At 50.7% G+C, this 18,250-nt stretch overlaps 1 protein-coding gene across 1 annotated transcript; it reads right to left on the bottom strand.

Annotated features, from left to right (window-relative positions):
- Nucleotides 1–200: 200 nt before the first annotated feature.
- On the bottom strand, nt 201–12,538 carry LAD1 (ladinin 1). The gene is made up of 10 exons (XM_013944051.2): nt 12,380–12,538; nt 8,442–8,582; nt 6,730–7,237; nt 5,973–6,116; nt 5,200–5,249; nt 4,173–4,245; nt 3,617–3,748; nt 3,128–3,217; nt 1,773–1,850; nt 201–1,375 (listed from the first exon to the last, which is right to left on the bottom strand). Exons 1-10 carry the CDS (start codon nt 12,415–12,417, stop codon nt 1,370–1,372), a joined length of 1,260 nt encoding a protein of 419 aa, XP_013799505.2. The 5' UTR covers nt 12,418–12,538; the 3' UTR covers nt 201–1,369.
- Between the last annotated feature and the right edge of the window lie 5,712 nt (nt 12,539–18,250).

The raw sequence follows: 18,250 nt of genomic DNA, 5'->3' as shown, positions 1-18,250 counted from the left end.
TCAGGAGCCCCCAGGACACATCTGTCTTGGGTTTGCCGGACAGACCGCTGAAACATCCTCCTGCTGCTTGGTCTGTGCAGCACTGAAACCAGCACAGGTGGGTTTTGCCTTTGCCTCTTTCCAGAGGAAGGGAGGCAAACCATTCCTGTTCCCAAACCTGGAGCACCCCAGCCAGGAGCATCTTAAAAAGAGTCATTTTTATTAGAAAAAAAAAGGAACGGAGAGAACCAGGAACAGAGAAAACCTCTCCAAAGCCTAACAAGCAAGATCAGATTTAGGGTGAGCAGTAGAGTCCCACACCAAGTTCGGACACTGCAGTGGTTGTTAAAGGCATGGCCCCAGCCCATGGCCTGGCCCTCTCACAAGGACCTGGGCATCATTTCATGGTCTCCTCACAGCATCCTAAAGCTGGCCTCAAGAGAGCACCTCGTGTCCCCTGCAGGTGGGTGTCCCAGGCGGGCTCAGCAGGCCAGAGAGCGCAGAGGCAGGAACCAGGTAACTTTGGGTCTCTGTAGCCAAGGATAAACGGTTCACAAGGAGTGGCAAGAGGGCAGATGAGGTTTGCAGGGGTCCTGCACCAGACTGGGCCCAGGACAGGACCTGTAAATAGGGTCATGGCCATTCCACCCTCCCCGTAGCACTAAGTGAAAGGGTTCACTGCTTGTAGGGAGCAGGAAACGAAAGGGGTAGGGCGGAGGAGGGCAAGCCTCCCTCTCCTGCTGAACTGCTGCTGGAGGGAAGCACCAGGGCCCTCAGGTCTACCTCTCCTCCATGAGGCATCTTCAAACTAAGCCAGTGCATTTGCGGCTTTCCAAACAGAGTTCGTCTGTGGCTGCGTCCCCTCCAGCAGTCACAGCCTGGGAGGGAGGTTTCATCTGGCTGTTCCCCCCACCTCACCCCCCATGAGCCTGTCACTGGGCAGGGACAGGCAGCAGGAGTCGACACGGTCTGCAGACAGGCAGCCTTAACTCCCCTGGCCAGGCAGCCTCTCACCCACCATCATGACCTAGCTGCAAGGGAGATACATAGTTCACACTTTGCAAGCCCAGTTATGGGGCACACTCAAGGACTAGGAGAAAAATACCAAAGTGTTGTGGGGAAATGAGACAGGACTCTGCCTTCAGCATCTGTAAGGGGGCTCAAGGCCTGGATATTCCCAGACAGACAGCAGGTGAAGATTGGGGGCACAGGAATAGTCTTCTAGCCTTCTTCCTTCCCAGCCCACAAGCAGAGGACCCTCGCCACCCCTGGGATCCACCCCACATATGGCGTGCAGGGGACTCTCATGGAAGTGGGCTGCTGGATGATTAGGAAGGGCCAGGCTTCGTTCTTCAGAGAAAAAGACATTTTCCCAGATCGTCTTATATTGTTACAGCTGGAAAAGAAAACAAAAAAATCAGTGAGCCTGGGCCTGAAGCTGCAATCCCCAAAAGGCAGCTGCTTTAACCAGGTCTGTATATGCCCCAAACAAGAATTGGGGCAGACAGGCATCCCTTAAATCACAGCACATGCCATTTCCTTTCCTCTCCCAGACCAGACCCCTTCTCACCCTTACAGCTGCCTCCAGTTCCCTCCCTCCCGTTGACTCTCCCACAAGATGTGGGATCCTGGATATGCTGGGTCACATCATCCCACACAACCCACCTCCCTCCTGTACCCAGGTGAGCTCAGTACTCCCACGTCTGCCCTGCAGGTTATGCACTGATGAGCAGGTCCTGGCTCTGCCCCTAGCTCAATGGATGCACCAGTTTTCAGAGCAGCTTCACGTGTACCTTGGTGTCCCCAGAGGAGTCTCTCGGCTGCTTTACCCACACATCACGCCTTGTCAGGCTGTTTATTTTCCTGGTGTCCTGCAAGTAGGAGAGTCATAAGTGGCACAAGCGGGTTTTCTCATGCATCATGTGCAGGATTGCCTTAGTCTGACCTGAACCAGACGTCTGGACCTCTGCACCCTTGAAACATATGTGCTCCAGATAAAGTCAGGCAGCCACGAGCTCCTGCCCCTGGTAGATCTGTTTCCTCAAAACCAAAGCACAGCTTCAACCCATAGAGATGGATGGTGGCAGGGCATTACTGTAGGAAGAACCCATAAAGGAGATGCAAACTTTACCCAGGAGTGACCCTGGGAGTGAACAATTTCCTAGCAGACACGGAGCCAGCACAGCTTCCTAGTACGGACATGTCTGGGCAGTCCTAATCTCTGCAGTTCAGCACTGGGGGTGCCTGGGCTTGCCTTCACCAGTCGCAGGGCTGGGCTGGAGCTGCCCCTCCTGGAATCTGTACCCAGATGCCTGCAGGACACACTGTGCTATGACAGATGGCAAAAACACCGTATCCTTGTAAGGGGTGACCTCTGCCCTGTACTGCGAGGGCTGGAGCCCATGCTGAATCTCTCCTTTCCAAGTACAGAAAATTACTTTGAGTCCAAAGGGTCTCCCTCATGCTGAGAGTCCATGTGCCTGGAACAGCCCTAGCAGCACTGACTCCTCTCAGTTGAGCACTTTGCACCCCCCAGATGCTGGACACACTACTTTTGGGGGCTGGGATCTGCACAGGGAGGCTTTGCAGATCATTCCAGGCCCCTTACACCTCAGGGCCTCTCGATGCACGCACAAGTCTCTGGGTCTTGCTGAGTCCAGCACCAAAGTGCCGAGCATACAGCTCATCTCTCTCAGTTCCAGGGGCCTCCAGGTTGGAGCTAGTCGTCCAGTCACCGGCAGAGTAGGGCTCTCACTGGGGTGATTTCTCTCGCTTCCCCATCCCCTGGGAGATGAACACGGACGGTGCCTGGACCGTGGCATGTTCCCTCCTTTCCCTACTGAGGGCTGGGGGCAGCTACCTCAGGTGCTTCTGGCTCAGGATTAGAGCACAGCAACAAGCAGAACCCTGACATCTCCCTGTGGTGGTCCTGCAACACCTGAACCAGCTGAGTAACAGGCAGAACCTGCCCTGCTCTAAGGAGTAGGCTGCGACCCTGGCAAAGCTCTCCTCAAACCTTTCAATGAGGATGACTCTGCGCAGCATAACCAGGCCAACTTCCCCATGGTCTGGGCTGTCCCCGCTGCTCCCAGATACAGGGACCTGTCCTGCCAGGGCTCTACCCCAAGATCTCAGCACAAGCTGGTACCTTGCTTTTTTCCTCCTTGCTGGGCTCCTGAGTTCGGCTGATCCACAGATTAATGCGGGATGTCACCGATCCTGGAATCTTCATGTTGTCCTGTGACACAAAGAGGAACCAAGGCTACAGCACCAGGTCTCCATTTGCACGAACACAGCCCAGGACAGTGCCCAGGGCACAAAGAGTCTGAGCAAAACTGCAACAGGCGGAGACCAACCTACACCTTGGCTAGATACCAGCTTCTCAAATACCAGCGTATCGGCACTAACCCACACGCTGCCAAAACGCAGTTTCAGTGGCAGTGCCTGAGCCCAGCTTTTGCTGGCACTGTGTAAAAGGCTCCTAACTCCCATCCCTGGCTGCATCCGGACAGCCCTAGACAGCAGTCTGCTGGTCTGTGCATTGGTTATCCAAACAGGGGAGGATTTGCCAAAAGAGCTGGTGCTTGCAATGACATAGGACTCTGCTGTGGCGAGGACATGTAGCTCCTGGCCTTACCTTCCTGACAGTGAGGGGCTCAGCCTTGGCAGGAGCACTTGTTTCAAAGAAGTTGCGCTTGCTGGCCACCCCCTCTGAGGACAGCATGAGGTTCTTCTGAACAGTCAGAGAAGATTTCACCACCTCCGATCGCTAGGAGGAGAGACAGATGTTAGCAGGAGTTGTGCTGCACCCAAGCAGTCTCCCCTGGGGAGTCTCATACTCCTATCAAAAAGCAAAGTCCTGCATTTCGCTCACTCCCCAAGCCTGTTGGGGTAGCATGGGGTCTCCTCCCTGCACATCAACATATTCATGGGATTGCCCTACTGCTCCCCGCAGCAGGACCACGCAGCATCCTCACTACCCTCTCCAAGTGATACCTGCCTCCTGCTCCTAAAACCCTGAGGCAGATCCCTTTTTTTGGCTGGGACAGTTTTCCTCAGCTCCATCAGCTCTGGTTCTTTGCCTCAGCTCAGTCCCCAGCTCTCTCTTTACCTGCTTGGCTCCAGGCAACCCCTCTTCCTCTCCTCATGCATTCCTCCCACATCAGTCCAGCTGTAAGGAGAGTTTTCGGTACCTGCACAGCTGAGGAGTACTTTTCCAGTTTCTCCTCAATAGTGGTGCTGCTTCCTGGGATCCTCAGACTCGCACTAAAAAAAAAAGAGGGGGGAGAGTTAAATATAGCCCCCAAGGTCCCCTGTGACTCAGTCCATGGTCCTGGGGGACTTAGCTTGTCAGGAGAAGACCTAGTCCAACCCAGGCTCTCATCATGTGCGCATTTCCCAAGTGAGCCAAGGCAGCTCCTTCCCTGCCAGTGACAGAGATCTCTGGGTCTCACCACCTTACTAGGACCACACTGTACTCTGCAAAATAGTTGTTAGCTTCCCAGTTTACCCAGTCTTCACCACCACCAGGTCCGAGCTGTATCCTCAGTCTCACACAGATTGGGAGAGTTTTGCTCACAGCCAGTAAAGCCTCGCTCACCTGCCACACACTTTGAGGTGGGAGAGAGCATCCTACTTACTCACAGCATTCAGACCTGAACTCTCAGTTCTTCAAGAGGTTTTAAGCCAGCAGTCCAAACTTTGCCACAGAGATGTGGAGGATCACTTGATCTGGGCTCCAGGATCAGAGAAAGGTTTAGGCTGGAAGCAACATCCAAGGGTGTCTGGTCCAACCTCCTGCTCAATGCATGGCCAATTCCAAAGCCAGATCAGGTTGCTTTGGGCCTTGTACAGTTGAGTTTTAAATATCTACAAGGATGGGACCCTGTTGGGGTGCTGCACTGCTCTCAACGCTCAATTGCTCCTAACAGTGCAGATGCAAGCACCAATCAGAAACTATATCAACCAAGAGACCTCGAGTACAAGCTGGGGGATCCTCTGTGGTTGCAGTCTGTACGGTGAACATTGGTCTGTGCTCTGCTCTCACACCAAGCATCATTGCCTGGTCAGCCAGGCACCATGGGGGCCGATGTTCAGCAGACCTTCTCTGGGGCACTCACTAGGATGGCACCCAGTCGCGTCCCCTCCTACTCCCTTTGAAAACAAGGGATGACAATCCCTGCCCAGGAAGGCCAGAGCAATCTGAACAGAGGTGCTGACCTCCTTGTGAGAGGGCTTTGGTTTTCTTCTCTCTCTTTTCTTGAGATTATCTGGAAGACACAAGAAAAGGAGATACTGAAGTAGCTCTTGGTCACAGAAGAAAAACATGGGAGAAAGTGGGTCAGCTCCCCTATTTCCAGGCAAGCTCCATTTTCATCCACACCAAAACCCATATTAAAGCTGTCCAGGCTGAAGATATTTTGTGGTGCTAACAGTTTTATGCCCAAAAGAGTACCATAAAAGTCAGTTAAGCCATAAAAGAGAGGAGCTCAACAACACAGTTGCTCTTTCCAGCCTCTTCAAGCAGTTAATTCCAGAGACTTTTTGGTTGACTAGAAGTGAAGATATTCTCAGGGATGTAACAAGGAACAGGAGGAATGATGGGTTTTATTTTCATCCTGCATTCTCAGAGAAGATAGAAACACCAGAGGGCAGATGATGGTTCTTGCAATTCTTTGGGAAGTCTGAGGACAAGAGGAGCCCTGTTTTCTCAGTATTTCCCACAAGCTTCCATGGCAGCACAACATGTATGAACATGAGCTTTTTCATAGTCACACGCATTTGAGTCAGACAAGAAGAGAGGAAACAGAGGAAAGACTGAAGCAGAGCTGCAATGCCCAGATCCAGGATGGACTGTGTATTCACTTTTGGGAACAAGCTCTGCAAGATCTTTGCTAGAGATCAAAGCAACCCTTCCTTGCTGATAAGAGCTGAAGGCTGTCACTATCCTCTGATGTAATGGAAGTCTTTCCCCCACTTGCTTTAGCTCTTACCCGAAAGGAGACAGTTCTTGGGCTGTTTCGTCTGATGGAGCTACTATAGGTGATACGAGTTGGAGAAGCATCTGACTTTTCTGCAGGTTCATCTTGGCTGAGAGTCAGCTGTGTTACTTCCTTTGGAGTACTCCTGGGTGGATGCTAAGCAAAAAGCAGACATGTGATGTACCCATGCAGAGTTTGCAAAGAAGGTTCAGGCCCAGGGATCTGAGCAGCCAGGGTAGGAACTGGTTTGGAGGCAGGAATATGAGATCCTGATCCTCCAAACCTTGGCTGTCTCAGTCGGATATGTGAAACCCCAACCCCCTCTTCAGCCAAACCCTGAGGGAAACTGATAGAGGCTTCCCTGAGAAGGTCATCTAAATAGCACATGCAACAGGGAAAGGAGGTAGGCAGGGGAACCCTGTCCCTGATACCACCTCATCTTTCTCCCAGATCAAGTGCGGTGGGAGGACGGACACACTCTGGCTATCCACACAGGCAATGCACACCTTTCCCCTGCCCTGTAGTGGTGTTGTTTGGCCCGTGACACCATGAAGCCATCCAGTGCTCAGATATCAAGAACTCATTCCCCAAAAGCCCGCAGATTGGTTTTCCTTCCTGGTACTTTGGACTCTCCTTTCTGTTCTTCCAGCACCTGGGACTTCACACCAGAGTCACCTCTTTCTCTCCCACTGCTAGGGCTGGAAAGCAGGAAAGGGTTCGCTCGTGGTGGGGAGCCACAAGTGCCAACTGCTTTCCAAGTCCTGCTCACCTGCTGGCCAGGAGGCAAGGTCACCAGCGAGACTGTCTTCTCCTCTATGCTGCGGCTTCCTCCTCCAGGCAGGATCTTCACTTCACGGAGCCTGCAGCCCCTCTGCTCCTGCACTGCTTGCTGCTGCTGCTCCCCCACCTCACTCCTCTGGTCCCCCTGCGGAGTCCCCATGCCCCATCTCTCTTTGTCCTGGAGCCGTCCCCTTGCTACCACCTTCCTCTCTGAGGCAGGCTCCGGGTGCTGCTCTCCTGATGGGGCCTCTCTGCCCTTGTCTGCATCCTGACCCTGCTCTCCAGCCAGGGTGCTCTCCTGCCCCTCATGCTGCTGCAACCCTGCCTCTGCATGGCTCACTCCTGCCTCCGGCTCCTGTTGTTCCTTCTCCTGTCTCAGCTTTTCAGAGATTGCCACTGCGGGTCTTGTCTGCCTCCCCTCTTGGGTCTTCAGCACCTCCGAGAGCTTATGCTCTTCCACTTCTTCTGGAGACACTGCCTTCACCAGGGTCTGAGGCCTAGAGAACAGAGACAAGGCACAGACCAAACCTCAGCATCCTGGGGTGCCAAGGAGTGGTCTGTTATCCTGCAGGTTAGGTTAAGCCAGGTGAAAGGCCCCAGGGGACAGGAAGGTCCACAAACATCTCTGAAGTCATCCCAGCACTCCGTGGAGACCAGGACTTGAAGCCACACTCATGCCTGTCACCCCAGCTAGGCTCTCCAAATTTGACAGAAAAGTTTTTTTTTTTTTTTTTTTCCCAGACAAGGATTAAGCATTTCCACAGCCTCAACCTAGAGCAGCAGCATGTTGTCTGGGAAAGCAGCAAACATAGGCACTGAAGTTGGGACAGGGCAAATAATTCATTTGTCCAGGGCCACACAGGCTGTATTATATCTATGCAGTCCCCAAAACCTAGGCAGGAGATGCGATAATATTCATCTTCCCCCTGAATCCCCACATTGCAATCACCACATAGCTGGCCTGTGCTGGCTCCAGGGAAGGGGGACACCTCCTACCTCGCTTGTCCATGTCAGCCATGTCTAACCCCTGTCCAACCCAAGCATCCTAACTCCATCCGGTCTGCCGAAACACCTCTAGAGCATGATTCTCACTGCACAGCAAAAACCATCTAAATATTAGATACTTCCAATGTCAATTTAGAGAGTGTGTTAGGCTGTGTAAGGGGATCCTGATCTTAGGATACCTCTAAATCCCAGCGCACTGCAGCAAGGGACTTTGGGAGCATAACTGGAAACCGCTTGGGTCACCTTCCCCCTTCAGCACAAGTTGTGTAACATCACTGCAAGGTTTATAGGAGACAGGAGGTCAACCGGCCAGGCATTACAGGCTCAGCCCACCTGCTCTGCGGAGACGGGAGTTTGTCTGCTCTTACCTGTTCACCCTGCCTCTGGCATGGCCAACACCACACCTGAGCTCAACCTCAGCACTGACTCACCTTGGCATGCTATGGGATGTGATTGTATGTGAGGCCCATGCTTGAGCCTACCAGAAGCATACCCCTCTTCTTCTGTTCTACCTGTGAAGTCTGTCTGTCTGCCCCAAAAGCCTCCTTGTATCCCCTGGTCTTCCCACTACTCAGCCTACTCACACTGAGGATAGACTCTCACTGACTGCAGTAACTTTGGCCAAGAAAAACAAGGCAGCAAGCTGCATGCAGGCAGCATCACGCGCAAGGCTGATGCTAACAGGACCCCACGCACCTGCTGGGAGCTGGACTGACATCTTTTGAAGGGCTAGGAGGGTCTTCGTCCATTGATGTGGAGGACAGCAAGCTCCGATGTCTTCGCCGGCGTTCCCTTTGCTGCTCTTCTTCATCCTCGAGGGTTCTCTGCCTGGCCAGGCTGTTTGGGATGAAACATAACATCATGGTGAGGGTCAGTGTCCTGGACACTGGAGCTTGCAGCCCTGATGCCAGGCAATCACAGAGAAAGGAGACTGCTGTGTCCTGGACAGCAGCACACCATCAGGCAAGGGGCCAGGCATTGAGGGAGGTTGCCCTGCCCCAGCAGGGTTGCAGTGCTGCACAGGGCTGGAAAAGAGAGACAGATCACCATGTCAACACAAGCTAGGTGTTGCAAAGCTCCCTCACTCCACCCAGCTGAGACAGGCATTTCCCACACAAGCACTTGACTTTACAACTCCTAATTTCTTCTGTTAGAAGGAGCATTCATTTAAAAGGAATGCCTGCATTAAGCAAGCCTTTCTGTGGAAGGATATTTAACCTGTAACTCAGCAAGGCCGGGACTGTAGAGCCACCACACAGATCTCAGTCATACGAACTGGAGAGGTAACTGCTAGCAGCAGAGGATTTTAACCCCACTGCGGGTCACAGGGAAGGTGTTTTCCGAGCCAGGAGTGGCAGTTCCCTAGTGCCTGGCTCCAGAGCAGGTCCTTGGAGTGAGGCATGACTGGGCACAGACCCTTCCTCAGCACTTGTCATCCCTTCTGTTCCCGGCACTGGATTCCCACCATCCACCCTGCTCCAGCCATTCCATCTGGAGGTGCCAGCTGGAAGCAGAAATACTTCTGGGTGCAGCAGCACAAATTTGGGGGTTTCTTAATGTAAGAGCCACACAGCAATTTTTACTGTGCAAAAAGCCTCAGATGCAAAAGCATCAGGGGCCAACAAGGTAAGCATCACCAACGAGCTCTGCCTAGACACAGACATGGCCAGAGCCCCCCTTACTCCCCATGTGGCTTCCCAGTCAAAAGGATGTCTTTGATTAACAGACTATTTAATCACAAATTGTACCAAAAAGACAGCTTTGGTCTTCATTTTTAAAGAGTCATCTTTAAATATTTTGTTTTGCACAAGCCAAACTTTTTCCAGATAAAATGTCAAAGTAAATAAAAAGCTATTTGGAAAACACCAGCTTTCCCTTCCTTTCGCTGTGCAAGACACACCCACACTTTCTGCTGGTGCATGAACTATGTTGGACACTATTTTTACTGAGTGGATTGAGCTTTTCACCACAGATGCTATTCATTTATCTATGGCACTACTCCTGAATGAGCTGCAAACACATGCAGGGGCCCCAGCATAGCTCTCAGCACCCTGAACAGCCTGAGTGGCCAGAGTCCTCTTGTGAACTCTTGGACCGCAGGCCCTTTCTGCACGGGATCTGACCCATCACGGTGTCTTAGGTCCGGAGGTGGCACTCCAGTTTCATACAGGCTCAAGGTTTACTTTGAATTTGACTTTTAAGAACGTGAAAGTCAGAGCAGGCCCAGGCCTGTGGTATCACTAATGTCACTGCAGATACGGTGACTCGCAGCATGGTTACAAGTTACTGTGTAATGAAGTCTCAGTCATAAATTAAACCACATTACCTCCTGCAGCAGTTCACGGCTTCTATTCTTCCTGGTCTATGGAGGCGGGGAAGAGTGAAAGGATAAGGAAATCAGAGCAAAAAGCAAAGGGGGAAAGTTGCACATCCCAGCTGAAAGTTCAGCTCTTATCTGCAGGGCGTCTCGTGATTCCTCGGAAAAGGGAAAGGGCAATGACACGGAGTGTCCTCCCTTCTCCTCCTGCTGCTTCCTGGGGAGCCTCCATCCCCTTTGCTGCCATTCACCCAAGCAGCCCTTGCTCGCTGACAGTGACCAGACCCACCGCCCTCGGCTGCCAGAGCATCTCCATCCTCAACGTCAGTTCTTGCATCGAGGAGACCATGATGCAGAAGGCTGGACTGGGGACCTGTCCCAGAGCCTGGGCGAGTCAGTGGACTTTGTTAGCACCCCAGGCCTGCTCTCGCCCTGCCAGCAGACACGTCCCCATTCAGCTCCTTTATTGACAACTGCTTGCGTCTGTGGGCCTTAGCCTGTAAATATTTATATATGGCTTAGCTGCATTTGAAATGCAGCATGGCTTCATTTGCATGGCACACCGTGATGTCCCAGCAAGACACACTGCAGCAATCACGCCACACACAAATTCCCACTGGGAAGGATTAGCACATGCATGTGGACGTACATATACAGGTGCCTCCGCTAAGTGCTGTTTGCATGTCTCATACAATGACAGTACAGAGCATTAACACTCTGGTTTATGTGGGAGCCAGTTACTTTTTTGTTTTGCATGAGTAGGCTTCTTGCAAAATGAAAATGAGATTTTCCTGCCTTGAATTCATTTGGCTCCTTCAGAGGCAGCGTGTAACCTGGCATTATCAGCATGCAGTTTCTCATTATTGGTAATTAGTTAATCCACACATTAGTCTATGGATTTTTTTTGCCAATGTTACCCTCCTCTTTTCCAAGAGGGATTTATTTTTCACTGTCTTATCTTTTTTAACATCAAAGAAATTAATAAAAAAAGATTTGTAAGTAAGTCCCCCCCCATGTTGTCCTCTCCTGCCCTGTCAATTATTAGTGCTCAGATGTTTGACATTTATACCGTTTTAGTTAATGTTGTCCCATCTAATGACAGAACAGAAACTGCCTTCCTGGGTTGTAAAACAACCTGAGTGCTGGACCCTGTTCGACCTGCATTCAGGCAAGTCCAGGGTTAGAGCATGGCTCGGACAACACGGATCTGAAAGGCTTTTGGATCTCTTTGGATTTCTCCCAGACAGCCTGTGACAACGACAAAGGTATGAACTGGGCAGTCTCTGTGCAATGGGGTCTCACTTAATTCCCATTTTCTAGCTGACCATGGTGAGCGGCTTACCAGCATGGTGACGACTAAGATGAGCAATTAAACTGGCTGAAACTACAGCTGTTTTGGGGGTCCTTATGGCCATCCTGTATCACAGCCAAGCCAGGACACTCAGTCTCTAAGCCACTGCGTCCACTCAAAGCATGATTTTGGTTTTGTTTTGTGTAAGAACATGGCTGCATTTGACTCCCCATTCCCTGTCTGCGCAGACACGAACCAAGGTCAAAGTTGCTTTCCCCAGCTCTGCGACAGGTTGGGAAAGAACCCCAGATCATGGAGGCTTCCTGGTAGCCACCAACACTTCTGAATCAGTCAGCAATGCCCAGGAGCCTCACCTGCCCCAACTCTGACCTGAGCTCTGTCACCCAAAACCTCTTTTTAGGAAAGGCCAAGTAGAGTGGACAATGACAAGTGGTTACAGGGATCATTCAGTGATTGCAGATGAATCAGGGCTTACTCAGCATCAGATGGACAGAGGCTGCAACCTTCCCACACAGACGTGGAGCAGTCCCAGTCAAACCACACAACCACAGCACTGAGGGCTGTAGGGACACAGATCGAGCGCAAAACCCTGCAGCCAGCTCCAGAGCAAGCCTGGAGGCAAAATGCAGGCAGAGAGAGCCTGACTTGCCTCTCCTACCCCAGAGAGAGGGGGACAAGCCCCAAAGACCAGAAACGCATCCAATGCAGAGGGCAAGGACATGTTTCCACAGTGGTTTTCCTATGCAGGCATGAGCATTCAGCTTCCCCAGGCAGCAGAAACAAGACTGTCTCTGGTCTTGCCCAGGCACGAGAAACTCCAGCAGCGAGGAGCGCTCAGTGGGGCTGGCACCACGTCCACCTTTGCAAGCAACCCTCCTGACACTACAGCTGCCCCTGGCTCCCATCTTCCCCGACACCTCTCGCCCTCCCTTGCCCGAGGCTTGCTGTGCCTGGAGCTCACCTCTAGTCAGTAGAAAGGGTTAAGCATTAAACCGCAGCACCTACCTGGAGAGATCAGACCAGTTCTTTCTGTTAAAAGACATTCCTCCTTTCCGTGAGTTTCAGAAAGCTCCAAAAACTTGCGCAGGCATCAAGACCAACTCATGCACAAATCCACAGGGACCTGCACTGCCCAGAGACTCTGCGCCCCAAGGAAGGAGGAACTCCCTGCAAGGTTATTTCCCTGTGCACCTTTACCCTGCCTGCAACCCGTTTACCACCCGGCTGCATCACATGGTCTCTTATCTACCTTGACAGAGGCAAGGCTGTAATTTGTCTACTAGCAGCGCCGGGCAAAAGATGCCCTGCCCAGGAGTGCCACGCAAAAGCAAATCACTCTTCGCTGCCTGGTGTGCCAGGGTTCGAATGTAGACCCAGGCTCAGGGTTTGATCCATCCAGGTCTCCCAGGGTTTCAGAGACAACTCCCTGCTGAGAACCTGTTTTACCAGCCACTCTCCGCCTGTCAACAACTCCTCCAGCACTGGCCTGTGGAGGAGGTGAATTACCTTGGGCTGAGTGGGAGGCGGCAGAGAGTTGATCCAACACTGGCTTCCAGGGATCCAAAACAGTCATTAAAACACCTCCATCTGGGTGCAGTCCAGGCGTTTCCAAAGACTATGGGAGGGTGCACTGGTCTTTTCAGCCTTCTCTAGACGTCTGGGTTTTAACAGTCACAGCCTCCCCTTAGTTATGACTTTTGCTGCAGTAAAAAGCACACACAAATTTCAGAGGAAGCGACTAAAGGCCTCCCCTGAAAGGACCTGGGTCCTGAGGTGCCAGGTCTGGGGGTGGCGGATTTTTGAGTGCTGAAGCTCTGTGCCAGATGGGGACTGTGTGCCCTGGCTCATCCTGTGCCTGGCCCAGTCCCTCACCCCCATCCTCCCCCTAAGCTAGGTACTGAGGATCCGTCTTCCCACACTCACACAAGGCAGCACTCTCCTTTCAAAGGGCAAGCGTAAAAGCAGTGGGGGGACTGGCTCATGGGGGTGATGGGGGTACCCCAGATAAAGCACATCTGGGTTTGAGCCTGTTCTTTGCCTGGGTGACTGCAACTTCTCTCAGATGAGTCCAACACGCTCAGATATGTTGGAGAAGCTGAGGGTGAGACCACTTCCAGGCCTCCTGCAAACCCAAGATCCCTTTTGCACGGCTGCTGAAGAGATGTGGGCTGGCCCTGATGTGCAGCACATCTGGGATCTCAAGGCTACCACATGCACTGGATGGGGCCTGGGCCAACCAGGCAATTTTCACAGTGGAGGCCTGCAAAAGAAGGCATCTGAGACTGCTTGAGTATGATGAACTAAGTCCCTGATTCCTTTGAGATCCATCCAGTCTTCTGCCATCTTCTTCCTCTTTCCCATCTGTACAATAGACCTTTTCTGCTCTCCAGCTGTTGTCCACCTTGGGTGCTCAGGGAACACTCAAGGGTAACATTAGCAATTGTCCAGGTGCGATCTCAAGGACTTTTTGCTGGCCATGGCTGGTCAAAGGAGCTGCATGGTCTTGCAGGACCTGCCTCAGGCAGGTATGTCCCTCCACCCATTCCTGTTGGGCTCTCCCACTGCCACCACTGTCTCCCCAGGTCTCATTCCCTGCTGTGCTAGACCTGAGGGGTTGGTTATATTACTAGGTTTGCCACGCATGCTGCAGGCCTCCAGCTCACAGGTGAGTGCCTGGGACCTTAACAATCTAATGAGCTATTTTAATCAAAGGTTCCTGACTAAAATCCCATTTCTAAAAGACAGCCCTGTCAAATGAGCCACCTACTCTGAGCAAGACTCCTTCTCTGATTTTCTTCCTTTTTGCGGTCGCCAACTGTCTTTCAAATGATTTCATACACACAGAAAATCCAGCAAGCTCTGAGATAAGAGAAACAAATTTACTTAAATAACCTTGTAAGTGTCCTGCTAGTTGCTGACAACCTATATATAGCAGTCCAGCATCAGCAAGGAACTGTAAAGCAATAAACCTTTCTGATTAATGCACAGTGAGCACTTCACTTGCAAAACTCATTGCCAAAGGATATCACTGAAGTAAAGGACTTAGCAGGATTGTAAAAAGGATTAGACTTAATGTAGTGAAAGAACACCCCCAGCTAGGAGCTACACAGCAAATGAATATAAAACCTCACACTTTGTGATTCCTCTTACTATTAAGAAGAAATTCTAGATAGTCATTTAACAGCCTGGGATTAAGAAGAGGACAAGCATCTATGATACTCACCCCTTACACTCCTCCAGTCTTTATTTTCAGCTCAGAGGCCTTTTGAGTTGAACATGGTTTCCTACATATTTCAGAACCCTTAGTGGGTTTCTCTTTCATGAATTTGCTGGGTTTCCTTCAAACAGGAAAACTGTTTGTATAAAACAACATCCTTCAGCAAGGAGTTCCCCAGGTATCTTCTTCTGCAGGAAAAGCTCCCAACTGTTCTTTGGCTTGCACTGACTCCTACTGATCTTTCTGATAATTTTGGTGCCGAGGAGTGCAAAGCGTTGATTTGCAACCACTTTCTCCAGAACACCCCTGATTTTAGAGACCTCTCCACCCCACCCCACCTCTTTCCCAGACTGAAGAGCCATAGGTGACGTAGTCATCTCATACAAATTCCCTTATATACCTCTGATCACCATAGCTGATCTCTCTGGACTTTTTCCAGCTTGACTATATCCTTTTTGAGATGACGAGACCAGAAAGTGTACGGTATTCTAGGTGTGAGCGATATCTGGATTCATGCAGTGGCATAGTGGTATTCTTTGTTTTGATTTTCCTTCCTTACCTTAATTCCAAACATTTGATTAAGATTTTGTCTTGGTTTTTTTTGTTGCCACAGAGTGGTTAGCTCGTGTTTTCCTGGAACAATTGACCTCATGGTAATCCCAAGGTGTAACTCCCAAGTAGGTAATGGCCTACCTAGAGCCCAGCATTTTACATGTGAAGCCATGATAGATTTTCTCCCGTGTGTATCACTTTATACTCCACTGAAGTTCATCTGCCATTTTGTTGCCTGCATCCCAAGTCCTGCAAGACCCTTCTGAATGTCTTCACTGTCATCCTTCATCTTTGTACACTGAAGAAACCAGGATTATCAGCAGACTTTGTTATCTCACTACCACTCCTTTCCCCAGGTCATTCAGCGATATGTTGAGCACCAGATGTGCAGCACAGACCCTGGTGAAACTCCACTGGTGACCATGCAAGACTGATCACTTACTCCTTCCTCTGTTTCCTCTCTGTAACTGATTATTTATCTATCCTTGGAGTTTTCCTATTATCCATGGCTGCCTAAAGACCTTTTATAAAAGCATTCTGTAAATCCAGAAAGACTGTATCTGCCAGGTCACCCTTATCCACATACTTGTTGATACCTTCAGAAAACTCCAGCAGCTTTGTGAAACTGGACTTCCCTTTATGAAAGCCCTGTTGGCTGTTCCTGAGCTCATCACCAAAGGGATGTTCACCAGCCCAGACCATAATGCAGCTCCAGAAAACTGGAGGTGATGGAATTAGGCAGAGGCATGAGTCCCACAGGGATGCCAGCTCAGGGAAACCAGTCTATCATTTATCTAGATCTGGTTTAAAAACCAGGATGCCAAATCTGCTGTTCTAGATCTACAACCAGAAGAGGAAAGTTACGTGATCCTTGGCTGAGGGAGTTGTGCTGCAGGAACCTGTTGTGTATAAACAAGGTTGTAATGTAAAACTGCACTTCTCTTCTGGTACCTCTCTGCCCACGTGTAGCTTTCCTGCTGATTCACAGGAGGGCTTTGCAAGCAGACCTGCATCTGCCTGAGGAGCTCAGGGAGGCCAGATCTTCATCTGATGCAGATCAGAAAACCCCTGCTGGAGAGAGACACCCATCTGCACCCGCTAAGGAGCTACACCAGTATCGGTTGGGTTTTTTTTCCCTTGGGAACAGTGTCCTGTGTCTCATTCCTATGCAGAGCCTGTTTCTTTGGCTACAGGGGAGTGGAGATCTTCCAGTTTCCATAACTGTAATTAGGACATTCCTCAACCTTGCACAAGGCCCCAGGGGTGAATCCTACACTTCCACCCTCTTTGCCCATGCTGTCCCCTGGCATTCGGCCCAGCTCTGCTCCTCCTTTAGCTCCACAGGGTCATTCCTGCGTTGCTGCTGGTGATGGACTGGCGGGGTCAGCACTGCCTGCACTTCCCCAGGAAGCAAGGACATGAGGCCTGACATCAAGCAGAAGGGGCTTTTCACCCTTGCTCAAACAGCTGTAATCCTGTCACTGCTGCAGTGCAATGGCTCACATGGGGCTAGGAGCTTAAAAGAGCATCCCTCTGCCATGCACATGGAGGTGTCCCTGCCTCCCCAAAGTGGCAGTCTGCAGGTGCTGGGATGGTCTAGGCCTGTAATTTCCAGGCTAAAATTCCTTCAGCTTTTGGACAGACATGTGCGATGCACTGAAAACTGATAATACAGAGATACATCCCACTGTGCAAAGAAAGCCAGGTGGGAAAGTGTGTGTGATTAGTGTGTGTTTGCTTCAGAAGCCAAACCAAACCACAAACTAAGGTTTTCTATAGGAAGGGAATAATCATTGTCCAAACTGCCTTGCACCTAACTAGCAAGGGTTTGGATTTTTTTTCTTCCATTGATAATTTAATTTAAAAGGTTAAAAATAAACATATTTGATTACATTAGACAAATACTAGAATACCTTGTTTCAAAAATACCACCACGGCACCCCATGGATGCCAGCGTCCTTCAGATTTCCATTTTCCTCTGCAGATTGGATGAGATGCCATCTCCTGTGATGCCCCAAGATCTTGGCTTATGACAGAGAAGCAGGGACAAAAGTGAAAAATTATTTCAGTGGAAATTCTTCAGGTCACCTGTTACATGGCTAGACTAAGTGTAACCTATTTTGCCAACTAGAAAGCGGTCGTATGGCAGATCACATTCCTCATAGCGCATGAATTTTGTTATCTACCCACAGAGAGCAAGTCCTGGGGGGGCTGCAGGGACCGGAGCCTGGAGGGATGCAAGTGAAGATGTGAGTGGGCTAGCAGAGGGGAAAAGGGGTTAAGAAACCTGTTTCACCCTGCTTTATATGGCAGAGGAAGGAAAGGGCCCACAGAGCTGGCAGGACTCCCAGGATGACCAGGTTTTTATGACAGTGTGGATCTGGTGCAGCTGAGACAGCAGCCAGGCGGGTTTCTTCCCATGCAGTTCCATGTGCTGTGCTGCTTGACAGCATGCCGCAAGGTTTAATCACCTCCCAGCTCTGGGCAGACACCGTGGAGGCTGCAGGGGGCCATTCAGAGGTAATGTTTAACTTTCCTCTCCAGGGAGTGTAGCCTGGCGTTAACCCCTGCAAAGAGCAGGGCACTGCAGACGGGCTGAGTGTGGTCTTCAGAGGCGGTGGGATAAATTTACCCCTTCCTTCCCTGGTGTTGCTGGAGCTAATCCTCCTCCCACGGCCAGCAACTACAGTGAGCTCCAGCCACCAGCTGAGCTGCAAATACTCTCAGACAAATATTTGGGCATGGTTCAAATGTCTCTAGGCACTGGCTGATTGGCAAGGAGGACACGGAGCATCCTAGAAAAGGAATGGACCATTTTACAAACAACTAGGAGTGATATTTTTGAAAGGCCGTGTCAGGCCAGGCCCTTTGCCATATCCCTCATTGCTAACACACAGCTGCAGTCTTGACAGCAAAACCTTTTCAGCGGAAAATCATTTTGTTGATTAAATTGATTTTTTCTATTGTTACCTTTAAATAATTTCTGCAACTTCAAGCTTCCAGTGCTTTGGTTTGCGCTGGTTTGCTTTGGGGGCGCTTGATTGCTGAAAGTTGCAATGGCCTTGCTCACAGGGCTTGTTGAACAAACTCACAAAAAAAAGCTTAGG

Source organism: Apteryx mantelli, chromosome 25 (genome assembly GCF_036417845.1).
Source record: "Apteryx mantelli isolate bAptMan1 chromosome 25, bAptMan1.hap1, whole genome shotgun sequence".
NCBI lineage: Eukaryota > Metazoa > Chordata > Aves > Apterygiformes > Apterygidae > Apteryx > Apteryx mantelli.
The sequence above is the reverse complement of the archived record's forward strand: the minus strand, read 5'-3'. Positions and strand labels throughout refer to the sequence as shown.

Excerpts from the sequence above, each read along its gene's own strand:
- LAD1 (XM_013944051.2), bottom strand. The coding sequence starts at position 12,417 with ATGTCTTTTAACAGAAAGAACTGGTCTGATCTCTCCAG. Across the intron at positions 5,250-5,972 it reads CAAGAACTGTCTCCTTTCGG|ATAATCTCAAGAAAAGAGAG; the intron begins GTAAGAGCTAAA and ends TGTGTCTTCCAG. Across the intron at positions 3,749-4,172 it reads AGTACTCCTCAGCTGTGCAG|CGATCGGAGGTGGTGAAATC; the intron begins GTACCGAAAACT and ends CTCTCCTCCTAG.